Here is a 27,194-nt window from a genome sequence, read left to right as displayed (position 1 = left end):
GGGTCTAAGAAGAATCTATATTAGACAGTTGGACAAAGGAATCCGGAGGGTGGAAGAAAGATCCAAGTGGAAGAGAACTTGGAGCCATACAGAGAATATAGTGAAATGGATGGTTCTATAAATCATCCACTTGAATGTAAGCAAAAGCAAGCACAGAAGATGACCACGGCTGAAACTATGGGGAACCTCAAATCCTAAGACCCAACTATAGAGGAAAAAAACTCAGTGATGATTACAAAGGAAGTGCCAGAAAAAATAAAAATAATAATAATAAAAAAAGATAAACAGAGACCAAGAATGAGTAAGTCTTAGAAGAAAATGAGAAAGGAGTTTCCAGCTGATGGGAGTGCCCAGCAATGTTGAACGCCACAATCAGGTTGAAAATGAATGTCAGTTTAGCAACTGGAGAGCCCGAAGTAACTTTAGCAAGTCCAGATTGAGCACAGTGATGGGGGCCCCAAACCACTGTGCTGAGGAGTAATTTGGGATTGAAACGAAAACAAAACTGGAGACATTACCACTTTTCCAGGTGTAGACAGATGTCTTAATACCCTAACGTTGTCCTCTGTCAGCTCTTCAATTTCAAAGACTTCCTGGGGACTTCTCTCAGTTTTCAATTCTTCCAGATGTAAGCCAGGATTTTCACAGGGATTTGCCATTAACAGAACCCCTGCCTCCAAGTTCTTAAAATTAAATATATTACTTTCTGACTGATTCCCTGTTCCAGCTCATTCATTCCTTTATTGTAACTAAATAATAATAATCTCTAATATTTATGTATTAGGTACTTATTATGTACTCATGCTGAACTAAATGCTTCGTGGATAGATTAGGTCATTTAATCTTTGAAACAGGGCCATGAGGCCATATATGTCTGGATTTAGCAAACAAAAATCATTCTATATTTTATGCAGAAAAGGATTCAAGACAAGATACTAAGTGCTTTGCAAAATCTGTGAAAGTACTCAGGAAGTGGCATCGAGGACAGAACCACACTGCCAAACTGGCTTGCCCTGAGAGCTGCTACCTCTACCACAACCTGGAAAGTGGGGAATTGACTCTGAAATACACCACCTGCAATTCAGAGACCAGGAGTTGCCACTGACACAACTCCAGTGTGTCAAGTAAAGCCACATCAGGAAGAGCCACCCCAACAAATAAAGCGGAATACTCAGCTCCCACAGACCTGGAGACTGGACACTTCAACACTGCTGGAGAAATTTCTGTGTCTCCAGGGCTGTGCGTTCCAGTAGAAAAAGCAGGAAGATCCACCATCCTCACCTTCACCTTTCAGCAAAGCCAGCTGGAGACATGGAATTCTATCCAGAGTCTTAGCAGTAGGTGACTCAGCAAAATGTAAGGTGGTTTGGTCATTTTGTTCCTGTGTCTTTTCAGCTTTATGGCCTCTACAGGATAAAAAGGCTCGCCATGGATGGTGAGTGCCTACTCGCCATGGGCATCACACTTTTCCACCTGAACTTTCTGTAAGTTCAACTCACTTTTCTACCTTAACTGGAATTAGCCCACCTGACCTCTCTATTTTCGTCTAATTTCCAAGCTCTTCCAGGTATCATTTCCTTTCCTGTCCATCCTGGATTGGGAGCCATATGGAGAATATAGAGTGAAATGGATGGTTCTATAAATCATCCACTTGAACATAAGCAAAAGCGAGCACAGAAGATGACCATGGCTGAAACTATGGGGAACCTCAAATCCTAAGACCCAACTATAGAGGAAAAAAACTCAGTGATGATTACAAAGGAAGCGCCAGAAAAAGTAAAAACAATAATAAAAAAAGATAAACAGAGACCAAGAATGAGTAAGTCTTAGAAGAAAATGAGACAGGAGTTTCCAGCTGATGGGAGTGCCCAGCAATGTTGAACGCCACAATCAGGTTGAAAATGAATGTCAGTTTAGCAACTGGAGAGCCCGAAGTAACTTTAGCAAGTTCAGACTGAGCACAATGATGGGGGCCCCAAACCACTGTGCTGAGGAGTAATTTGGGATTGAAACGAAAACAAAACTGGAGACATTACCACTTTTCCAGGTGTAGACAGATGTCTTAATACCCTAACGTTGTCCTCTGTCAGCTCTTCAATTTCAAAGACTTCCTGGGGACTTCTCTCAGTTTTCAATTCTCCCAGACATAAGCCAGGATTATCATAGGGATTTGCCATTACCCAGAACCATTATCCATCACTTCAATCACTTCAATCATTTCCTTTCCAATACCTCAACTCTGTAGCCCTCTGTCCTTCCAGCATCTTCACCTGCAAAGCCCCCATTCTGATGGATCCCTTCATCTCTCTCCTACACGCCTCCAACCAGAGAGCAGAGCACTGTAGGAGCTAATCACATAAACAGGTGTCTTGGTACCACTACAAATTCATGGTCTTCACCTTAGCAATTCTTTGCATCTCCATCTATTTACCTACATTCCTCTTTCAAATATTCCCCATAACACATCCTTACAATTATAAAAATTAGGAGCCCTCAGACATGAGTTCTCCACTTCCTCTCCTCCTCCTTTTCCCTCACTTTATCAATTCTACTTTATAACTTTCTGAAATGAACCACACTTCTTAACTTGATTTCTAGGATAGTCCAAATGATCAGCATGCCACCATTCTCAAGGCCTTCCAGTGGATTCACTACAGCCCCTACGGAAGGACTTTTCTCAAATGCGAATTTGCTCATGCCATTCTCCACAGGGTAGGATTCACTGTTGAAATGCTTTAGGTTGGCATAAACAGTGTTTATTTTCTAGCACCATCTTTCTACATGTGCCCTAAATTCTAACCAGGGCCCCCAAACACCATTCTCTTTCTCACCCAACACCTTTGCACCTGCTGCTTCCCTCTAATTACTGACCTTCCTTGCTGTACCCACCAGGCTAACTGTGGTCACTCTTCAAGCACAGTTCAAAGTCACCTTTTCCGGGAATTATAGCCATGGACATTCCCAGGGTCTGCTCTGATTTCGCTTTCTGTATGTTCACCTCATGCTGTAATAAAATTCTTAGTTTACTTGTCTGTTTCCTCTGATAAACTGTAACTTCTTTGAGGACATATGACATCCCTTGGCACAGCACCAAGAAGATCACAGATTCCAAATACTTGAAGAATTGATTCCAACCCTCTGGTTTTACAGATGACAACATTGAGGCCCAAAGAATGAGTCCAGGTCTGAGCACATGGTAGTGGCAAAAACAGCCACACCTGGGTCACCAAAACCGAGCAGGTGATATAGTATCAGGTGACCCCTCCTGCTTACACTGCTGGCCCCCAGCTTTTGCCTACTTTTGCAAGCCCAGGGGCTGTTTTTAAAATAAAGGCATCTAAGCCCCACCCATGGGTGACCTGCTTCAGTTAGTAGAGGGTGAGGCTGAATATCTGGATTTTTAAAAGGTCCAGAGGATCAACTCTGATATTCACTTAGGATTGCTAGTCACAGCTCTGAGGCCATCTCCAAGTGCTGCAGAAACAGAAGTTAGAATAGCCAAGGCAACATTTCAGAAAAAGGAAAAGCAGAGGACTTACACAAAACTTACAAGACTTATCTAATGCCGTATTAATTAACAAGGATAAGGACTCAGTGCCGTGGCTCACACCTGTAATCCCAGTACTTTGGGAGGCTGAGACAAGTGGATCATCTGAGGTCAGGAGTTCGAGACCAGCCTGGCCAACATGATGAAACCCCGTCTCTGGAAAAATACCAAAAATTAGCCAGGTGTGGTGGTGTGTGCCTGTAATCCCAACTACTCTGGAGGCTGAGGCAGGAGAATTGCTCGAACCCAGGAGGCAGAGGTTGCAGTGAGTCAAGACTGCGCTCTGTCCTCTAGCCTAGGAGACACAGTGAGACTCCGTCTCAAAGAAAGAAAGAAAGAGAGAGAGAGAGAGAGAGAGAGAGAGAGAGAGAGAGAGAGAGAGAGAGAGAAAGAAATAGAATAAGGGAATGCTACAGAGGGTTCTGAAACAGATCTACACACGAAGACCAATATGATTTAAGTCAGAGGTGGCATGCAAAGCAACGTGAAAAGAACAGGTAAACCAGAAGTCCACACAGAAAAAATTTACATTTGACCCTGCCAACACTACACACTTAAAAATCAGTGGAAAAAGAAAAACAATGAAACTTCAAGAAGAAAATACAGGAAAAGGTCCTTTTACCTTGGGGTGGGAAAAAGATTCTTAAGTCACAGAAAGTACTAATCACAAAGGGAAATCAGTACATTAGACTGCATTAACACTAGGAAGTCTGAGACCTCATTACCAGAGAAGAAAAGCTAGCCATTGCTTAGAAGGGCACATTGTAACAACTACTCATATCCAGATCTATAAAGAGCTACTACAAATCAATGAGAAATAGACAAGAGGCTAGCAAACCACACACCGGCCAAATGCGGCTAACCACCTGTTTTTGTAAATAAAATGTTGCTGAAACGCAACCACACTCCTTCATTTCTATATTGTCTACAACTGTTTTTGTGCTTCCAAAACAGAGTTGAGTGGTTGAAACAGAGATCATCTGGCCTACAATGCCTAAAATATTTATTATTTGGTTTTTTACAGAAAAAAAAAAAAAAAGATACCTCCTGGAAAAGGTAACCCGCAGCCACTCAGGAGGCTGAGGCGGAAGGGTCACTTGAGCTCAGGGGTTCAAGGTTACAGTGAGCTATGATTGCACAACTGCACTCCAGCCTGGGCAACAGAGCAAGAGCTTATCTCAAAAAAAAAAAATTTCACAAGCAAGCACTCAAAGAAAAAAAAATTACACACACACACACACATCCAAGTGCCAATAAGAAATTTTAAAGAAGATCAACAGTATCAGTTATGATCAGGGAAGTGTTAATTAAGGCTGAAATAAGACACAATTACTCACTTATCCAAACAGCAAATTAAAAAGGCTAACAGTACCATGTGTTGTCAGATATAGGGGCATAAATAACTCTTATACACTGCTGCTGGAACTGTAAATTGGCACCAATTTGGAAAATGGTTTGGCATTTTCTACATACCCTTATGACCAACTATTTCACTCCCGTGTAACATGTCCCACAAAATTGCATTCGTAAGTGAGAAAAGTGTTCATACCAGCTTTGTTTCTAAGATCCAGAAATTGGAAATGACTCAAGAGTCTAACAATAATAACAGTGGAATAGTATAAGCAATGAAAATGGATGAAATATAGCCACATGCAATAGCACGGATGATTCTCACTGGTTCGCTATTGAGCCAAGGAAGCTAGACATAAATATTACATACGATCTTATTCAAATTAAATAAAATTCAAAAATTGGTAAATCTAATCTATGATAGTATAAATCAGGGAAGTGGTTATTTGGGGACTAGGGAGGCATAGTTTTTGCAAGAGGGATGAGGTGGGCCTTCAGAGGTGCTAGTAATGTTTTCTTAACCTTTGTGGGAAACGGTAATTAAAAGGTATGTTCACTTTCTGATAATCCAACAAGCTTGTCCACTTATGATTTCTGCATTTTATATGTATGTGTCAAACTTCAATGGAAAGGTTTTTTTTAAATGCATTGCAAACAATCATACCTAGCATATATAAATATATAAAATCTCCCATAAGTCACAAGAAAATGGCATGAAAAGTAAAATAAGAAATATACCAAAAGATATGAGTGGGCAGTTCAGAAGAGGATCCAGAAATGGCTAATAAACATATGAAAAAAAGTGGTTAATCTCACTAATAATTAAGGAAAAGCAAAATAAAATAGCAAAAAGGTGCACTTTATACTCACCAGATTGATTTTAAAAATCAGTCTTATAACACAAAGTTCAACACAAGGTTGTAGGAAATCTAGAATACTCCTGGTGAGCCAGGCATAGTGGTTCATGCCTATAATCTCACCACTTTGGGAGGCCAAGGCAGGAGGATCACTTGAGGCCTGGAGTTCGAGACCAGTCTGGGCATCACAGCAAGATTCTGTCACCACAAAAAAATTTTAAAAATTACCTGGGCTTCCACATGAGCCCAGGAATTAGGCTGCAGTGAGCCATGATCACACCACTGCACTCCAGCCTGGGCAACAGAGTGAGACTCTGTCATAAAATAAAATACTCCTGGCAAAAGTATAAACGGATACAAAATTCTGTAAAGCAATTTTTGCAACATCAACAAAGTTGAATACTTTGTTCATCTGCATGCCCTACAAATGAGCAATTCTAGGGCTAGCAATCATGTATCTTAGAGAACTGCACACACTAGCAAATATGCTTAAAAGACAGGTATAAGGACATTCACTTCCACATTTCTTGTGAAAGAGGGCAACTAAACAAACTAAATGAACATGAAATATGTAACAGAAAGGATCGACAAAATCAAAAGTTAGTTTTTGAAAAGAGTACTAGAACCAAGTCTCTGATGAAACTAATCAAGTAAGAGTGTGTGTGTGCGTGTGCGTGTGTGTGTAAGAAAAAGAGAATGAATAATGACTAAAGGTGAACCTTACTTTGAAGGTTTTAATGTCTGCAGACATTAAAAGAGAAGAGCTGATAAACAATTTTCCAGAATATATGAAACTTTTAATGAAATGAGAAACTTCCTAAGACACAAAATCTTACCAAAGTCACACAAGAGAAAGTAAGAAATTTGCGTAATCCTTTCACCATTAAAGAAATGAATCAATAGATGAAAACCTTCCCATAAAGAAAACTCATGACCCAGTGGGGTGTGCTGGCAAGAGTTAACAAGCAGGAAAAACTAATTCCAATCTCAAATAACTAGCCTGTGCTCCTCCATGCTAAGGGTTACTTTCTATGTCAACATATGCCAGGATCATCAAGAAAAGAGAAATTTCAAAGATGAAAACATAAAGTGCAGAAAGATGAGCTTGAAAAAGAAGGGCTAGGAAGAGTTAGACTATATATTTTTATTTGCTAGTATAGCATTATACAAGAATAATCACAGGGCACTAATCATGGTAGACACATGTCGAGGAAGGTGTGATGACCCAGAGCAAATATGGAACGAGAACAGGAAAGTGGTTTTCCAGGGAGTGACCTCTTACGATTTGTGATTATTGAACCATGCGCATGTAGTATGTATTTAAACAAACATAATTAATGTTAGAAAATAAAGAACAGCCTGAAAAACAAGAATAACTGGAGGAAGGTGGTGGATCCAAATAATAAAATATTACAAAGATACAATAACCAAAAAATTTTTTAAAACAGTAATTAGGAAGGTAACATATCAATGACTGCTAGCTAACTAATCTATCTTAGGCACACAAATTTCTTTACCAATTCTGCCTTAAAAAATACAACTTAACCTATAAACAACAGTGGGTTTTAAAGAAAAGGAGGAAAAATATCAATAAGAAAAAATTTTTTTTACCTTATACCACTTTATTGGACCCAAAACACAACTCTTCGGGAAGTGCAGATGACAGGTGAGACTATCATCTTTTCCAAGATGTAATATTTGCTTGTACTCATCTGATACATTCGGTAAACCTTTTACGGAAGTGTCACACCATTGTTTTTCAAAAACAGTTAGGTTTACATGTATTCTATGACAGCTATCTCTACCCCTGTAAGACAGATTGAGACCTCATAAACTCTTCTAAAAAATCACAAAATCAAATAATTCAGCTCATTTTCAAATGTTTTCAAATCATTGTCACAGCACCACGCAAACCCTCTGCCTCTAACAAAGCAGTAAGCACCCCCCAAATCATTCATCACGAAAGGACAAATGGTATTCGTACAGTGGAGAAACTGGACAACACCTTAACTGAGTGATCAAAATGGACATCACCAACTGGGGGCAAGTGGACGCCATGTGCCTCTGAGTAATTTTCTGAAGGGGACACAAAGCACTCACCTAGCATTCCAGCCAAAACGGCTGAACCTAATCATGAAGAAATACCTGACTAACACCAATGAAGGAGATAATACAAAATAATTGCCTATAGTCCTTAAAAATGACGGCATCATGAAAAACAAAGACTGAGGAACGTTCCACATTAAAATAAGTTACATATTCATGGCAACCAAATGTGATGCATGATCCTAGATTGGTAACTGTACTGGAAAAGAAAGAAAAAAATTATAAAAGGTCTTCAATGAGACCACTGATAAGATTAGAATATAGATTATAGATTAAGGTATCATATGATGGTTACGTTTCCTGAATTTGACAACTATACTGTCATTATGTAAGAAATAAACAGATATACATTGAAAGGAAATAGGAAATATACACTGTTGATAGGAAATATACATTGAAATATTAAGAGCTAAGAGGATATGATGCATACAACTGAAATGGTTTAAAAATGGCTTAGGAGAAAAATACTGTTTATAATTTATATCATATATATGGTGAAAGAGAAAATTATAAGATAAATGTAAAAATATATTCTTAAAAATGAGGAATCTAGATAATCTAGATAAAGGGTAGAAGGAAGTTCTTGATACTATTCCTGCAAAATTTATTTAAATTTAAAATTATTTCAAAGCAAAAAGTAAAAATATACAGTTTCCTAAATACGCATCCTATCTGGATGTTAGTAGTAAAAGTCTTGGAGAATTCACGTTCATTTTCTTTCATGGCAGATATCCTTGTCTAATTTCTATTAAAGATTATTTTTCCTCATTTCACAGCTCCCAGATTTAAATAGTTTAAATCTAGCTTCGACATCCAGATTCATTTATGTGATGTATGATCTTCAAGTCTAGTTAATTCATAGCCTAGGCTAAAATAAGAAAGCAGACCTCCACATGCTCTGAGTGGTTTATTAGTGACTAAATCTGTGGAAAGGAGCCAGGCAGAGCTAACGACCACTTCCACTTGTGAACCACTCGATTTCGTGCATTTTGTCTGTCTGGTGGATAGAAATGAGGAATCCGGCAGAAATCAGAGTGGAACACGGGCCGTGCTGGGACACAGAAAGGGGCCGGCAAATATCACGGAATCAAAACAAGAGACAGAGAATGGAGTACCTACTTCATACCTGGTCTCAGTTAATTTGCACCTCAACCCTATCGGGCCAGCATTAATTCCATTTTACAGAAAAAACCAAGGCTCAGAGAGATCAAGTAATTTGTTAAGGTCATGCAAGCCAGTGTGGGAGAGTCACAAAACTGTGGCCCTCAAGCTAAATTTGGTCTACAGATGTGTTTTATTCAGGCCCAACAAAGCTTTACAAATTATAAAAAGTTGCACACACAAATTCCAATTTCCAGATTCCCTTGAAAAGTGAGACGATGGGCTTGATCCTAATAGACAGCTACCTTTGAGGGGCAGTCACCACCAGGCCTGTGTTACTCATTCATGTTTCTTAGCACGGGTTCTCCAGTGAGGTCTGGAACATGCTCGATGCTTACTCCCTGCCTTAAGCAAATTCCTTGTGAAAAGGGCTCATAGGAGGCTTATTCCTATCTGGATGTGCCATTTCCCACAAAAGCTTTTGGCATTTCAAGAAAGATGGCAGTGGCCAGGCTAGGTGGCTTAGGCCTGTAATCCCAAAACTTTGGGAGGCCAAGACGGGTGGATCAGGAGTTCAGTAGATCGAGATCATCCTAGCTAACACGGTGAAACCCCGTCTCTACTAAAAATACAAAAATTTAGCCAGGTGTGGTGGCACACACTGTAGTCCCAGCTACTTGGGAGGCTGAGGCAAAAGAATCGCTTGAACCCAGGAGGCTGAGGTTGCAATGAGCCGAGATCGCGCCACTGCATTCCAGCCTGGTGACGGTGTAAGACTTCGTCTCAGAAACTAAAAAAAAAAAAAAAGAAAAAGAAAAAACAAGAAAGAAAGATGGCAGCAATAATATTGGGACAGACACACTTTGTGAGTGGGTCTGGTCTGAGGTGCCATTTCCATGGGGAAAGATGCATATCAGATTCTAAAAATGATTTACTAATCTGTTCTGTTTAAAAATATATTCACTGGAAATTGTCTTGTAACAGTTATAAAAACATACAACAACGTAATTCTTCTCAATGAGTTTTCTATGCTCATTAAGAATTTTCCTAAAAGAATTTATACATACACACATGAGTTAGTTCTATTTTAAATGAGGAACTTACTTTATAACACATTGGTAGACTCCTGAGTCCCCCCATTCCATAGGGAGAAACAAAATCCAAGTCTCGTCCTGGTGAATTCTAGACTGTATGATTTTGGACACTGGGATTTTGCTAGAATTTTTATACCATGTTACACTGACTTCCCCAGATGTTATGGGAGGGAATGTACAATTAAAAGCAAAAGGCTGGCTTGCTGAAAGCATCTCATTTTTCATAAAAATGTCGTTGCATCCATCTAGGGAAAGAAAAACAAAACAATTATCTGTGAAAGAAAACTTTAGTTCTATTTGCTGTTAGTTTTTTTAAATGCCTCTTCAATTTTCCAGCCAATTTGAAATTTTATTTGGGAGTTTCCTGAGTCTGAAAGTTTCCTAAAAATAGAATGCTGATTATAAAGTATATTCCAAGTTCTTCAAATGTATCCATAAGACAGAATTTACTCCGTTCCCTCCTCACAAACCTCTTCCCCATTGGGAGTGATTTCCCTCTTTCCTTTCTATTCTACGACCCCTAGCTCTTTTCATCCACAGAGTTCTTTACTCTGCACTCATTCATCTACAGAGTAAAGAAGCCCTTCTTGTCTTTTCTGTTTCTGCTCTGCCACCCAGTTGCTCTGCCTTGAGTAAAAGCTATTTCATCCCAAAACGATTGTTAAAAAAAAAAAAAAAAAAAGTTGGTTCATTCTTAAAGCTCATTTCTACCAAATTTCTTAGAAGAAATTTGTTCTATTGATGGTGTCTTTGCTTTCATCTTGTCATAAAATAACCCTTTATCATATAAAACAGGCAGTAGTAACTCCATTTGAGCATTTTTACTCAAGTCTTCACTTACAATTTGCCTAACTCCTTCCCCTCCCCGAAGTCACCTCCAAGCTCAAAGGTGACATTCAGGGCTGAGCATCCCAGCACGTGGAGCTGGTTCTGTTTCCTCTTCGCGGTCTTGGGAGCATAAGCAGCCATGCTCCGGCTGGCGCTATCCCCTGGGGCTCCCAGTGACGGGCCAGGAGCCTGTGGACTAGGGCGGTCTCTGGGAACTGAGGACACACAGGACGGACGTACCTGCTGTGACAGACAGTGGAAGGGCGATGGACAACCCGCAGAGCAGCAAGGACCACATCCCCAAACCGGGCTGCAAGGAAGGGAGAAGAAGGTGGGAGGGGAGGGCGCTGTGGGGCAGGCCCGAAGCGCCGGCGAGGACGACCTCGGAATCTCAAAGACAACCGCCCAGGCCGCTGACCTTTCCTTCTTCCTGGGGAGCCCTCTGACTTTGGCCCCACGTTTCCCCAAAGACTGCCCGTCCGCTGTCTCCTTCGTCTGCGCGCCGGACCTTTAGGATCCAAGGCAGGGAGCTCGCCCCGCCGCGGAGGAGGATGGGCGAAGAGTGGGCGGCGGCGGCGCTGCGGCCCGCTTGGGAGCCGCTTCCGCCCCCTGACAGCGAAGCAGGCTCGCGTCCAGAGCTCCCGCGAGGGCCCGGGCGCCCCCCAGCGCAGCCCGCGGCCTGGGTCCCGGATGTGGGACCCCATCCCTGCCCGCGTCGCACGGAGCCTCCTGCCCTGCGCGCCCTTGTCCTCGGGATCCGCGGTCTAAACGGAAACCCCAAACACCGGCTTACTTGGGAGCAACCAGAGCAGGCCTACCTGGCAGGGGCCGGCGGGAAAGCAGAAAGGAAGGCAGGGAGCCGCTGGAGCTGAAAGTAGCCGCGAGCTCCACACCTCGACCCAGAGAGGGAGTCGTCTCCCCCATGGTCACCTAGCCGGTCGGAGGCCCGCCTGGGGGACCTGATCCCTGGCCTGCGGTGGCACACATTGTTGCCACGTCTTTTCCTGCACACCTCTCCTACTGTCAGGGCCCCACCCATGCCTGGCTCAGCCAGACTCCCGGCCCGGTGTCTACCTGCCTGCAGGATTGAAGCGTGCAGGACCTCGTGGAGAGTAGAAGATATGGCAGGGACCTGAGCCCTGTCATGCCACTTCCATGCCTAGGTATTTCCCCGCCACCGTGGGCGGGGCAGACCTGCCTTCCCCAGTGGAGCGTAGAAAGGAATGTGACATCACTCTAGGAAGTGGCTTGAAAGTCTCTGAGCCTGATTGTCTGGCATCTAAGGCCTTCATCACCAGGAGTGTCTGCTTAAGTCTATTCCAAGTTGAACGTCTAAATGAACCGTTCGTTCCTTTCCAAATCCCATTTGAGCAGTTACTGCATGCTCTGCATTGGTCTATGTGGAATGACCCCGAAGTGGAAGGCATCCCAAATGGCTTCTACGGAGAATTATAAATCTGCCTGAGTCATGCTCATTAACTTCTGTAAGGCAGGCATCCCATGGTGTTCTTCAAGTACTTCAGAGCCTGAAGACTGTTCCTGTCTAAAACTTCCCCATAAGGTGATGTCAACAGGGACCTGTTGCCCTAGCCATCTGGAGACACCCCAGAGTCGTCCCACAGGGCACTGAGATGTAGGAAAAGATTCAAAATGTAATCTCCATTCAATAGATGACTGGCCAAGCTCTTCCAGATGGTCTTTGAAAGATCAGAGACAGTGAGACAAAAGCAACCAAAGGAGCAAAGATGCAATAATTGTGCTAATAGCAAAACTTCCTGTGATGGGCTGAAGGTCAGTGGTTTGCAGATTTCTACACTCTTAAAAAGTATTGAGGATTCCAACGTGCTTTTGTCTATGTAGGTTATGCCTGTCAATATTACTATGTTAGAAATTAAAGTGAGAATTTTTAAATTTTTACTTTCTTATTTAAGTAACAACCCATTACGTGTGAACACAACTATCATACAATTTATGAAAAGTAACTACTTTCTAAAACAGGCTTATTGAGAAAAGTGACATTGTTCTACATAGATGCGGATCTCTTTGATGTCTGGCTTACTAGAAGATGACTGGATTCTCATATTTGCTTCTGCAATCAGTCTCATGATATATGTCATATAGTTTCTGAAAAGGTCTACCATACACTAATGAGAGAATGAGAATAAAAAAGGAATAGGTCTTAATATCATGATGAGCATAGTTTTGATTGCACAGATCTTTTTGAAGGATCTGTCAGGGACCCATACGGCTCCCACTCTTTGAGGACCTCTTTCTTAAGCTGTAAATAGAGATTATTATTTATTTCCCCTACCATCAGCAGTAAACGAGGTTCCTCTATATATGTATATTCTTCAGGGTTTATGTCCTCATCCAAAACAAAACAAAGGTTACTATTTTTATAAAAGTCATATGATTTGCATTCAGAACTATTGCTATAAGCACTGTTGAAAGTTATTTCTAAATCTTTTTTTTTTTATGCTATCTTTTTTCATTTTCACTTTATGAATAGATGCATTTGTGTCCTATCTTCTTTCTTAGCCTGAGGACTATATGCCAAGTCTAATGGGTATAGTTGCCCCAAAATGTATGAAGTTAAGACAGGCCATCCCAGTCCCCTGCAGTGCCTCTCACTGGACACTTCTGATATTGCACTTTGCTACTGATTCTGTGAATCTGAAACTTAACTTCCTGGGATGAGCTCTGTGCCAAATGGGTTTCCTGATACATGCAAAATGAACACTTGGCTTTGAAGGCAGAACTGATTCCAGGCATTGTAAACTTAGCAATTAAAAATAACAGGAAACCATAACACTTACTGCAGATTCTCAATTACCTTGAAAAAAAAAACCTTAAATGTATTCATCTCCTTCGAACATTTAAGGTTTTCCAAATGTATATTTTGCTCTTATAAACATTGCTGCTCCTAAGATTCTGGTAATGTCCTTCTGTGCGAGTATTTCAGGGGTCGTTTAGTGAATGGAATTGCAGAATCATTGGGTAGGTACATCCCCAATTGTATTAGAAAAGCCCCAATTTTTTTCCATAACTATATTCTTTAGAGGAAAATAATTTCATTGCTTCGTGTTCTTACCATTATTTGGTAATGTCAGACTTTTAAATTTTGCCAGTTTTGCTGCTCTGATGTAAAAGCTATCCTGTGATTTTATTTTATATACATTTAGATAGGGAGGTAAAGCCCATTTTTCAGAGGTGGCAGTGGTAAAGCCTCCATAACAGGGTGTATAATATGTAATTGATGCTTATCACCATCCCCCTGCTTGTCTAATTCTCTCCCACTTGCAGATATTTTTACAATGGGAATATTCTTAATGTTTTCTACCATTAGTCAGTGGCCATAGGAAATATATTTTCAGTTGGTTTTTTTTTAATGAAGTAAATCAACTTCCTGTAGAGATTCATTACTTCATTCTGAGAGCAGACAAAAAGCAACAAATCTGTGTGTGAAGAAGGCATTACAGAATTCTGCTTGGTTGAATTTTACCTTCAATCTGTTTGGCCCTCAGACTAGGATATGACGGCTACTCAGAAGGGTAGCAGGGCAACAATTTGGATTAAAGATTTCATATACAAATGTGTATTTTACATGATGCCTGATGTCTGATGTCTAAATGTCTGATGATTTCCCATTGGCCATAACCCACAGATAAGGTTTCCCAATGAGAATGAAACAGAAATATATTCACAAGCAACAATTAAACTTTCCAAAACTCAGTGTTAGGTTGGGGTGGGGGTTTCGGGCTCCACCAAGATCTTTATACTTTTCAGGCCCTTAAGTTCTCATATTTCCTCTCCGTGAGGCTTGGGAATATATAGCAGCATTTCTGTAGTAGACTGCTATTGTTGGGATAAAATGAACTTCCAGAAATGGAAGCAGCAGCCAGGGACACTAGAGAGAAGTCCTTAAAGCACTTGGTTTCCTGCAGTCCTGGGCTTAATCTCTCCCTTGAGCTCCATTCATTAGTTCGTTCAGTCCTTCATCAAATATTTATACAGTTCCCACTATGTTCCAGGTGATATTCTGAGTGCTGGAAATACAGCCGTACGGAAGACAGACCCTCTTAGAGTTTACAGTCATTCTAGTGTCAAGTAAATAGAAAATTTTGAAGGATGATTTCAGGTTGGTGAGAACCCTGAAAGCAATTGTGATGAAGTGATGGAGATGGTGTTGGGGAAGTCCTCCCTTCAGAAGGGTCTATGGTGCAGCAGAGGCCCATGTCAAGGCAAGGAGTCCAGCACGTGGAGGTCTGGGAGAAGGGCTCTCCCCAAAGTAGGAAACAGCTAGGACAAAATCGCAAAGGAGGAAACAGTTTGTAAATTCCAAAACAACACAGATGAAGCCAACAGCCTCGGCTGCCTCAGCCTCCCACGTGGCTGGGATTACAGACATGCGCCACCATGCCCAGTTAATTTTTGTTTTTTGCTTTTTGTGTGTTTTTGGTAGAGATGGGGTTTCACCATGTTGGCCAGGCTGGTCTCAAACTCCTGGCTTCAAGTGATCGGCCCACCTCACACTGTAATTGTTAAGTGAAACGTTCAACCATGTTAATAGTTAACTGGCAAAGTAATGCTTATCGCAAAGGATAACCTTCTTTGTCTATCAAATTCGCAATTATTTAATAATGAGTATTCTCAGTGCCACACATTGCTTGTGTAAGAGGAGCAAATGTCTCTATGGAACATCAAGAACCTGAAAAGGAACTTGCCCTCTGAATATATGCTAAGCAAATGATTAGGGAAGTAAAGATATTAGAGAAAGGATAACTATTGCACTTTGGCTACTGATAGCTAAAACTAGAAATAATCTGGATATCCAATGAAGGCAGCAATGCTATCAGATTATGGACCATCCATTTGATAGACTTAGTGACTACTTATAGATTGTATTTCATATAATAGTAATGCGGGCAAATATTTATGCTAAGTTTTAAAAAGAGTATTAAACTCCATGTATATGGTCTCAGTTATGTCCATAGAAAGGTAATAAAATATCAATAATTATCTTTAGATTGTGAGGTTATGGGTGACATTTTTCTTCCTTGTATGTTTTAGAAATTTCCACATTCTCTCAAACCGTTATTGCTTTCATAATAAAAAAAAATTTCTCCTAATTTATTTTATAAAATGTCTTAAATATAATTGACTCCCAAGGGGATTACTATACCACCTTCCTAACAACCTCCCTATGTACCTTTTACCTCTTCCCAATCTGCTGCACAATAGTGCCGTATCAATGTGTTTCTTTGTTCTTCCAACCTGTTGCTTCCAGTATCTCCCATATACCTACTCCCAGTGGTAAAGTTCAAATATTTCAGTCATGGATTTAAGACCCTCTATCATATGAGATTGTTTCCTGAACAACTTTCTCTTCACACTCTTCTTCTCTGGCTAGATTTCTGTTTTTTCTTTGTAATTTTCTCCGTGTCTAGCATAATGTTATCCACATGATTAGCACCTTTTAAAAATCTAAAAGTAGGCTTCAGAACACAAATATTTCCACTGTGTTTTTGCATTTGAGAGAGGCCATGGGTCCAGTTTTAGGAAAGACAAGCACTCAGAAGCAATCAAGTATAGTGTGGAAGGCGGGACTACAGAATAGCATCTGATGATAAAAAGTGTTGAGACAGGTGGCGGCTGTCCACAGCCTTGAAAGCAAATGAGAAGCTGCAGTCTGTCCCTGGCTAAGCAGGGTAAGTGACACAACGTGGCTGAGGAGGGAAAATGCAGTGTTAGCCAGGGAAGGATTAACTACATGAACCAAAGCAGGAGTGGGTCCCCACACAGGCTGTGAAACATGCAATACCCTTTCACTACAGAAGCCTAAGGAATCTCATTCTGAGGATGTGTAGATTGACAGGAAAACCAATGAACACTGTAGAATGGTATCATTGTAGCCCTTCCCTTCCGGAAGCAGAAACCAAATGACACTTGGGATCACTGCCAGGTCAAAGGTTTTAAGAAAAACAAGCTTCATCGACTTCACCCTGTAGGTAAATTAATCTCTCAACTGGTTGAGCACAGTTTTAGAGAAGTCAACAGCCTCCTATGAGTCTAGAGTCAGGTGATACAGGTTTAACTGGTCTAACAGCTGCAAATTTTGAGAGACTGCCATGCTAATGTTTGGGGCTCAGATTTAAGGCACAGGTAGCATTTACGTATTTTAATAGCCAAACCTTCTTCAGAAGAAACCTGAGCGGTGTGTGGTAAGATGAGCATGTTTTTGTTTTGAATGATTAATACTCATTTTAAATAGACCTATTCCTGTAACTCTCCCTCTCCTTAAAACTTAAACATCCTGCCCCCTCACCCCCCCACACACACACACTTTGGTTGTAAAATGAATGTTATCACATCAAAAATTATCCCTTTCCTCTGTCTTCCCACACACATTTTTCCATGTGTACTCCATTTTATGAATTATTGCCACTGTGGTGATTCATTTATTTTATTTTAGTAAAAGAGGAACAATTTTTCCCTTCCAGCCCAACCTGCTTTCTTCTCCAACTGCTGTGCTCCCTGTGCCCTGCACACTAAGCCAACCTCACCGCACTCCCAGAGTCTCACGTCAAAGGCGAAAAGATTTTCTTTTGACAAATAAGCTGGAAGAAATCTCTGATTTCATAAGTGCATAGTATTTATGCTTAGAAGTCCTTCAATTACTACTTGGGGAATGTACTATATGAAAAATGCTAAACCAGATCCTGACTTGCTAAAATGGGATTAGGTAGCAGCTGTGATCACTTAAAACTTAACACCAACATTATATCGCCCCTCAACCCACACACACACCTAAAACCCTAGCATTTGAAAAATATATATTTTGGATGAATACGTTTTTTGTTTTATCTGTACTCATCAAGTGATAAAACTAAGAAAATATATTTTGAGATTCTATCCCACATACTGGACAGAGGCTTTCTACATATAAACATCTTGTAACATAGGAAGTCCTGTTTTACACATGAGAAAATGGAGGTTCCATACAACCAGGTGCTGTGTGCTGGTTTCAAAGCTGTGACAGTGCAGGAATTTAGTCCCGGATCTTTTTCCACCAGATGGCATTCCTGTTGTAAAATAATTCCAGAGACTCCCTAAAAACCTATTTTGCATTTACGGGGGAAAAGTTACCTGATGAAGAGAGGAAAAAGGATGACTTTTCAATGGTGGTTAGCACTGATTTTCCTAATGGTTTGCACATTAACTGGTATCATAACCAAAATGTGGTGCAAAGCTCCCTGAACTCCTCCAGTGAGAAACATTCTTTCAGGCTGGGGGCTGGTGGAAGGGCTGTGGGCTGGACAGGGCTCCTGGCCTCTGTGGTTATACAACTTCAATTTGACATTGTGTACTTTGTCCCTAGTGTCAATTGTCATTTCTAATTTATAACTCCTCTCTATCCCTTCCATTTGCAGATTCTAATAGGACTTCAGAGAAGCAATTCATAGAATTGCTACTAACAAAGCAACCATTTTCTGAGAACCAGCTTTAGGCTAAGCACTAGACTTGTCATAATATATTTAATCTTTTTAATCCTAATTCTATGAGTTACATATTATACCTATATAATGAGTAAATTGAGGCTCAAATACTTTGCCTAAAGTTTCGCCCCAGGTAGATGGTGGAGGCAGTGTTCATTCATAGTGGACTCAGACTCTAAGCCAATCTGCCCCTTCTCCCCAGGTACTGACAGAGTCACCTGCCCTTTAGCATTGCTGTGAAGTAAGGAGGCACTGACTGGGTGTCATCTCTGACCATCAGAGTTAACAAGCTTTAGAGCATGCATTTTGGACAGCAAGTTCACCAATTTTACCCACCTTCTGGGTCAAAGGAAAAAATGAATAAAAGCCCTTTGTAAAATGTAAAAGTCTATACAAATATCCCCTTCATCATTTTTGGACAGGTAAAGTGGTAAGTTAATAGTAAATTGATAAGAAGCCAATAAACAGTTAATGATAAGGCTCACATTTGAATCCATTTTAGAAGCAGGTGAGCAGAGGGAGTAGAGTTTAGCTAGAAGAAGGGAGTTAGGGCTCACTGTTAGGCCAATAGCCTCTGACCTCCACTCCCCTCCCCTCCTCCAGCCCCTCCCCACCCCCTCCCCACAACAGGAAGAACTCTGCAGCAGGTCTCCTCACCTTGTTCAGGCCTGGGAATGTGCAGATACGCAGGTAAGCTGTGGACTAGACAAAGAACAGATTCTCAAGGATAACATTCAGTACAAAGTTTGAAAATTTTATTGGAAAATAAGTACAGTCTATTGATCCGTGATGCATGCTGTACACTAATTTGGTATTTTAATATACAAAAATTTGGCTTCTGCTGCAAAATTATATAAACAGGTTTAAAAAACTCCTTCATCATAAGCTAGTACAAACATAATTTATCAAAAATGTCAGTTAAAAAATGGCTCAATACCTTTTCTTTTATTGCAAATAAGAAAGGCAAGAGAGGGAAAATATAAATTGTGCTAAACCAGTTTTAACAACCGGTAATTAAATATTTTGTTGCATTTGCAAACTTCTTCAACACTTAGGGCATCTTTTTAAAAATGCCATTAAAAACTGCAAGAAAATCTAATTAAAGCGGAAGGTATTAAACGTTTTTTGTCTTGTTTTAGTGGGGACAATAAGTCAAAGGAAGTTCACGGGGAACTAGGAATGTGTCTTCTTCCTCTAGAATCCAACCCTTGGAAGATGGGGAATGACTCTGCACTTTTCTGTTTGGATCCTCCTCCACCCAGGCGTATCCACTGATTCTTGTCCTTCCTTAAATTCCAGCTGCCATGCTACTTGTAATTCTTGGTCCTGGTCACCCCCACTCTCTGGCCAATTTTGTCACTAACCTAAGTTTCCGAATTGGCTTCCTTTCTTGGCACTATGCGTGCTCACACATTTTCTAGATAACAGACTGAAATAATCTGCAAAATTAAATTTGTAAAACTTCTAATAGGCTTTTCGGGACGTGACATCCCTGATCCATGGGCTTCCGGCTGCAGTCTGTGTGCCACATGAAAGCTAGGCCCTGTCTGTTGGAACAGCAGCTCCAGAACAGCACTGTTCCTTGAAACAGGCAAAGTGGACCAAGGAGAAAGCAGGTGGAAAGGCAAGAGTCAGAGACTCCAACTCAATGTGTTTTTGTTTAGGAGGAATATTATTATTCCAAATAAAAGTTTGTGTCCACCCATATTAAATACAAGAAATATAAAAACCAGAAGTCCTGCCCATGTTCATACAACTCATAAAACTGTGCTTGTGTCCTGTAATTGGTGGCATATAAATTTGGCTTTCTGGTTTTGCAGGGTTTCTCCAATTATTCTGAGGCCTGTCATCCCATTTTTAAAAATATTTTTTCTATACCAAAAAAACAACAACAACAACGTGCTTTCATTTTTAATGAAAATGAAACATTTTAAGAAATGTTTGCCTCTAGGGAAAGAATATATGAAAGTAGAAGAGTTTTTCATAAAATCTAAACATAATTTTTGAAAATTCCAACATTCAGAAGTTTGGAATTTGGTGTCTTGAATAAAAGCATTCCTAGACTCGGTCGCTTCCTAGCAAAATGTCATTTCTTCTCACAAATGTGCCAGTGTGGAGTGAGGGGGGAACATTATTGACCTGAAATCAAGTACTCAGAACACCAGACTAAAGCCAGAAATGAGGCTCAAGTCCTGGGTTCAATAGAACTTAGAGTGTGATTTTTTAAAAAAATAGGTCACTTTCTCTATATATAAAATTAAAATAATTGCAAAAATTAAATAAGATAATTGGGGAATGTTTTTAAACATAAAGCACTATATAAATTTATGTCACATGTGCAAATTGCTCCCGAAAGGCAGTAAGGGACAGAGACAGCCCCCCACAGCCTCTCCCTCAGACACCAGCGATTCCAGCTGGAGGGAGACCAGCCTCCCTGACGTGCTCACTGCCGTCACTGCCATGGGCCTGACCGGGGAGAGAGGGCTGGAGAGGGAGTCGCCTCTTAGGGAAAGTCTCCTGGAGACTGTGGAATTGGAGGATGTTCTGAATTTCGGTAAAATTCTGATCAGCTGGAGAAAGTAAGAGAAGGCCTTTTAGGCAAAGGAGGAGGAAGGGGGACAGGCAAGAGCACAGACAGAGGAGTGCTGGGGGCAGGCGCCATGGCCACCAGGCCAACCTGGGAATTCACACAGCGGGACAGCAAGGGGAGGCTGGAGGACCAGGCAGGGAGGCGGGCTGGGAATGATGTGCTGGTGGGAGAGCATGGGCTTCAGCTCCAACAGGTGGAGCCCGCGGGAGGTGTTTGAGCAGGAGCAGGATGACAGAAGAGCAGCATCACAGGAAGGACGGTTCGTGTGTGGGCTATGCAAGGGACACTGCGGAGGGACGAAGCTGTTAGGGAGCTGTCCCTCCGAAGATGTAAAATGCAGAATAATAACAAAGCATGGATGGTCATGCCAGGGAGGAAAGCATTAAGAAGTGGATCAATTCCCTGCTACTGTTGCTTTTTTAAGTTCTGTCTCTCCTGCGGAAAGCTAAGATGACTTCAAAACCTTGGAATACCGGAGAATCCCTTTGTTCAGTGAAGTGAGCTTTCAACATATGTAAAATAAAATTCGGTCTTTGGAAACTAACTTCTGCCTGGAGATGTGTATGGAAAATGCAAGCAGATGGAAAGTTCTCCAAGAATACATCTCCCTTCCTCAGTGAGGTGTCAGTCTCACTTCGCCTGCAGCACCTCTCAGGAGAGCCGCTCCAGGACCAGTGACTCCACAGGGTCCCCAGACAAGGCACAGCCCCGCCCTTGGGCTGTGGATGACTTAACAAAGCCATCTATAGATGGTGGCCATTTCCCGCATGCCCTTTCCTCTAGTTTGCTGTCTCCATGCCTTTTCTTGGCAGTTCAAACATTCAGAGAGGGCATTTATTGCCTTTTTTTTTTTTTTTTTTTGAGATGGAGTCTCACTCTGTTGCCAGGCTAGAGAGCAGTGGCCCAAACTCAGCTCACTGCAACCTCCGTCTCCCGGGTTCAAGCAATTCTCCTGCCTCAGCCTCCCATGTAGCTGGGATTACAGGTGCGCACCACCATGCCCAGCTAATTTTTGTATTTTTAGTAGAGATGAGGTTTTGCCATGTTGGCCGGGCTGGTCTCAAACTCCTGACCTTTGGTGATCCACCCACTTCAGCCTCCCAAAGTGCTGGGATTATAGGTGTGAGCCACCACACCCAGCCTATTGCTTTTCTAAAAGATCTTCCCAAGCCCTCTACTCCGAAGTGCCCTGGCCTGCTATTGACATCATGGCTTATTCCCTTAACAATCCGATTCCAGGTGACCTCAGGGATAAAGGATGATACAGTTACATTCCATGAACTCTACAAGTCAGCATGAGGCACAGCCTGGCCTGCAACGCCATAAGATAGGAGGCACCCAAAGAACTCTTGGCAATTTCTCCATGCTACCCGAGAGGCACATGAGCCTCTCTTTGCAGTTTTTCCTTAGTGGCCGGTGACAGTAACTGGTGTTTAGATGAAGGTGACCGTCGCTGGACTGGCATGTGGTACCTGACATTCTTCCAGAACCTTGTCTTTGCAGACTGTGGCCCCTGTGTAAAGTCCCCTGACCAGCGGATAACCCCATGTTTCTGCTTAATGAATTTAATTGATTCTGGCATTTTCTCATAGTCTTGGATTTTCTCCAGCTCAAGCAGGACAACTTTAATTCCATCCTGAACAAGAGCATTATACATGGCTATTTGCTCTTCAGATGAACCACCCAGCCAGCTGAAGCCTGATATTTCTCTGACTAAAATGATAATCAGTCTTCTGCTTTTCTTTACGTTTTCATTAATGACCTCAACAATGTCTGAAAAACAGGAAGCACAATATAGTAAGTAAATTTCTATTTATCATCATTCTCTCCTGAACCAAAGTCACACACGGCTTTCTTCAACCTTTTGGCTCCTAACGCCTCTTTCTTGCCTTATGAAAAATTAAAGGAGTTTCCCATTTTTAAAATTAATTTGTTAATTAATTAATTTTAAGAGACAGGCTCTTGTTCTGTTGCTCACACTGGAATGCGGCGGCATGATCTTGGATCACTGCAGCCTCAAACTCCTCAGCTCAAGCAACCCTCTCACCCTGGCCTCCCGGAGTGCTGAGATAACAGGCGTGAGCCACTGCAAACCTCCCATTTTACAGACGAATTCAAAAATTGGCCCTCAAAAGACAAATATGTCATTTAGAACTCAGAAAACTCTGTTGGAATTTTAAAAACTTACTATTCAATCATTTGATCTCTACCACTCCTGTTTTATTGTATCAGTTGTAAAGCAACTGTTGGGTTTAACTAGTCATTAAGTTTTTCAAAACGAAATGAAAATCACTTAATTATTGCTCTGACAAAATATGCGAGAAGTAAATACTTTGCATTTAATAAATGTAAAAATCATCATACACTTCTGAAGAGGTTCTTTAAATTGTGAAACACATACCCCTATGCCACAACCTTCTGGAAAGATGGAATCCACATTTTACTAAGTAGTTTTATAACAACAAGCCTTTACTTTGTTCCATGACACACATACCTTCCCCAACGTAGTCATCCCTTCCAAAAATGAACAGCTTATATCCACACTGTTTTTCCAAGACCTCAGGCAAGACTTTAAACACAAAAATATCACAGTCAGAGGCAGACCCTTCCCCAACGGTCTTTGGATACAGTATATATGCGTCATAGGTCTTTCCATCTGAAGCTAAAGGAAAAACATAATGTATTTAGAACCACAAGGCAAAAATAAGAGATTTGATAAAGTTAATATCACAAACATTCATTTCATAATGAACTATTCATCTTTTTTTGTACAATGGCATGACTGAAGCAGCAATACCAAAAATATAATCCCTTTAAAAAGTGTTCATCTCTTACAAGGTTTCTATTTCTTGTGTTTTACAGCAAATTTGCTCTTCTATTTGAAGGCTGCCTCGTATATGCTTAGTATAGAGCCATCCTTAAAGTCTCACTGTTCTCATCTTCTTCCCCAAAGGTCTCAGCCCTGAATTCTATCCATTCATTTTGTTTAGACATTGTGGTATTCCTCTTTTTTTTTTTTTTTTTTTTTTTTTTTGCAAAGTTTAAACAAAGGAGAGAGAGAGAACCTCCCGGATGCATGAAGATCTAGTCATTTAATTTCTTTCATTAAGGTAAGATCTATGTCTGTTCTACTCATCACAGAGCAAGGCCTCCCAATGGTTTGTGCATAAATGAATTTATAAACAGATGCTCTAAATACCTGTTTATTCTACCAATATGAATGTTGAGGCAGGAACTTAGAAAACAATGATATTCAGCCTAATGAGTTATAAAACTATAATTCTGTGTAAGAATAACTAATATTCTTGTATATGCCACTTTTCATTTTAGAACTTAAGTAAAAACCCTCTTAGTCATCTTCTACATCTCCTAACTATCCCCTATCTCTAACAAGAAATACTGCATGGAATACAAAATTATACCTTTTATTGGGAGAAAATCATAGCAGGAATCCCTGTACCAAAGCACAATGTCAACCTTGAAGATTTTATAGATGAAAACAGAACACATAATTATGACTGTCAATGTGACACATATACCAATCATGTGCTTCTGGAATTTAGTGACTATAGGGAAAAAAAAGAGGAGAAAAAATATTAGAACCAAAAAGAATTAAAACTTTGAGCACAGCAAATTAAATATCTTCATCTCAGAAAGACCATATTTGGGACTGGCCTGCATTCAGACAGTATTAACTCATTCATGATTATCACTTTGGAATGGATACTAACGTACAAAGCAATCTAGCATGGATTATATAAAACTAAGGTGCATTCTATGAAGTTTCTACCTAAATAGTATAATATACAATAACACGGAAAAAAAATACCAAAGACCACAGGATACAGCATTCCACCGTAAAACAGGGAAAAGTTAAAATCACTCAAAAGCCTACAAAAGTTCCCTGAGGTCAGAGAGTCCATTGGGTAAAGACTGGTGGAAAGGGAAAAAGGTAGATGCTTAGGGAAGTTTCACATTTCCACATTCTCCTGGCCTCCTTCTCTACTTAGTTATTCAATAATTATGGAGGAAGTCGGGGAGCAGATGGAGTAGGTGATGGGGAGGGAGGTAGAGAAGAAGAAACAGGAAAGAAAAAGAAAGTACCTTCTAAATATCAGGAACCATGTAAGCATCCAGAAAAGGGAATCTAAAAGCTTTATTTACTTTTCCAATTTAGATGATTTGGATACAAAATAGAAATCAAGTTATACCATTTTCCAGACAAATAACCAGCTGGCCCAAATGGTAGTTCACATTTACGATCTTAAGTACTGTCGCTTCATATAAGATCATGATGCCTGTAGTAATAATCCTCCAGATTTATTTTTCCTATTTAAGACCACCAGGACTATACTTGGTCCTTCACAGTTCCCTGTGACTTTTACAGGTGTCCACAAAAACACACCCACACAAACACTGACTCTCACTTGCACAAATGCTGCTGAGATTTTGATTAAAATTTTTTGGAATCCATACATTCATGTGGGGGAGAACTGACATCTTCATAATATTGAGTCTTTCAATCTATGAACATTGTATATCCCTCCATTTAGTTCTTCTCTAATTTATCTCAATATTTTTTGGTTTGTATTACAGAGGTCTTGAACAGCTTCTGCTAGATTTATTCTTAAGTATTTGATGATTTTTGATGCTACTATAAATGTTATCTTTTAAATGTAATTTCTATTTGTATGCTGCTAGTATTTAAACATAGATAGAAGTTAATTTTTAGGGTCTTTCAGATATTCTTCCATGCACACAATTACAATATCCTATTTTTAATTAAACCACAAATTACCTTAAAATGTTTCATAAATACTTTCAATATTATGTTTTATTATACCAATTCATGAAACCCAGTGACTTTTGATGTCCTCTTTGAAAGTGGATATTTATTTAATCTTACTCTATGTATCCATCAATGTAGTCACTTACTTCAAAATATTCATTAGGTACCTACAATGTACCAGACCTAACTTGCCATTAGCTGTGGAAATAGAATGATTACTAAGATAAATGGTTGCCACCATCACAGAATTGACAGTTAAGTATAGAAAACTAAGTACCAGAGATCCTGTGACATATGCTATAGAAGTAGATACAGAGGCCCTAACCTCCTCTCTTTGGGCTGAGAGCTGGGTTAAGGGCAGGCAGCAGGACAGAAAAGCTTCCAAGAAGAGAGAGTAAAAGAGAAATAGAAGTTACCTAGGTAATGAGGAAGTGAAGAGTGTTCTAAGCAGAGGAAATGGCATTTCAAACTTCAAGATCATGGAATCTTACTACGGTAAAACAAAATTGTGTTTCAATTAGCTTGTTGTTTACCTGGATATATTAACTGGACATATGCTGCATCCATACCATGTGTATTCCTGGCTAAACAGGTAAATGGATGTTTATAAAATCTACTTTCAGTTTCTGATATATTAAGCACTGTGATGAGGGTACTCCTTCTTTTGTTTGCAGGATTTTCCACACTATTCAAGGGAGAGAGTAAATAAACTTGTGTAAGTAAATTGCATCGATTACAAATAAAACATGTATACCCTGTGTATTTCCTTATTGGTGACAAAATTGCAGCTGAAATAATCACCCTGCCCAATCATAGTCACAATATTCAGACTGCTGGCAACACTAATCTGAGATTTTACAACCCCAAGACCACTGTCAGTAACAGGCTCAGGAGCAGAGAAAGCAAAAAATTACCACTTCCAAGAAGAAAAATGTAGACAAATGCATTGTGGTCTCCATGGGGCACAGAGAATAATATACAATATACTAAACAGAGGAGATTGGGGCAGATGACAAAGTGCTTCGCAGGTGACGTGAAGGAGAAGTCATAGGACAGGAGATCCTTGTCCCATAGATGAGCAGTAGGAAACCAGTAGAGGCTTTCGACAGCAGTGTGGATTGCCTGATTCTTGAGCTCATTAATGAGTCTCTTCTAAGCTACTTGAGGAATATGAAGAATAATGAAAGATAATTGCTTCGTTGAAATGTTGCAACATGTATAACTTAAGAGAAAGGCTTCTAAGTGGCCTGTAATTTGTACCACAATGGCATGTACTTTTTATCTTAAATGTACAAGATCTTGTAAATTCTACTTAGCAAAATAAAAAGGGCAGCAAAGGGTGAGGAGCAACTAACACTTGCTTTTAAACTAAACCAACAAGGTTATAGAAAATACCATGTGGGATTTAATATCAAACTGTGAATGACTCTGAGCAT

General features: G+C 40.4%; 2 protein-coding genes and 1 long non-coding RNA gene across 10 annotated transcripts in view; 1 reads left to right on the top strand and 2 right to left on the bottom strand.

The window, feature by feature from the left end:
- Nucleotides 1-16,792, bottom strand: part of IL1RL2 (interleukin 1 receptor like 2) — a 54,698-nt gene extending 37,906 nt beyond the window's left edge. For 2 of the 4 annotated variants that reach the window (XM_008008252.3, XM_008008249.3), the window contains exons 1-3: nt 11,124-16,791; nt 10,066-10,300; nt 7,366-7,561 (exon numbers count right to left, since the gene is read on the bottom strand). In XM_008008252.3, the coding sequence (XP_008006443.3) occupies nt 7,366-7,561; nt 10,066-10,300; nt 11,124-11,181 (489 nt within the window). In that variant the 5' untranslated portion in view covers nt 11,182-16,791. Of the gene's footprint in view, nt 1-7,365; nt 7,562-10,065; nt 10,301-11,123 lie in introns of all 4 variants that reach the window. The other 2 variants (XM_073023293.1, XM_073023294.1) reach the window with 2 other exon arrangements.
- A 98-nt stretch (nt 16,793-16,890) lies between these two features.
- On the top strand, nt 16,891-27,192 carry LOC140713377 (uncharacterized). The gene is made up of 3 exons (XR_012095451.1): nt 16,891-17,104; nt 18,983-19,069; nt 26,433-27,192. It is a non-coding gene; the product is annotated as an uncharacterized lncRNA (long non-coding RNA).
- The window catches only part of IL1R1 (interleukin 1 receptor type 1), a 74,899-nt gene continuing 66,817 nt past the window's right edge, over nt 19,113-27,194 (bottom strand). For all 5 annotated transcript variants that reach the window (XM_008008243.3, XM_008008245.3, XM_008008246.3 and 2 more), the window contains exons 9-12: nt 26,292-26,443; nt 24,392-24,535; nt 23,464-23,631; nt 19,113-22,742 (exon numbers count right to left, since the gene is read on the bottom strand). In XM_008008243.3, coding sequence (XP_008006434.2) covers nt 22,336-22,742; nt 23,464-23,631; nt 24,392-24,535; nt 26,292-26,443 — 871 coding nt within the window. In that variant the 3' untranslated portion in view covers nt 19,113-22,335. The remainder of the gene's footprint in view (nt 22,743-23,463; nt 23,632-24,391; nt 24,536-26,291; nt 26,444-27,194) is intronic.

This window comes from Chlorocebus sabaeus, chromosome 14 (assembly GCF_047675955.1).
Source record: "Chlorocebus sabaeus isolate Y175 chromosome 14, mChlSab1.0.hap1, whole genome shotgun sequence".
Lineage (NCBI taxonomy): Eukaryota > Metazoa > Chordata > Mammalia > Primates > Cercopithecidae > Chlorocebus > Chlorocebus sabaeus.
This window is presented reverse-complemented; position numbering and strand designations above follow the sequence as displayed.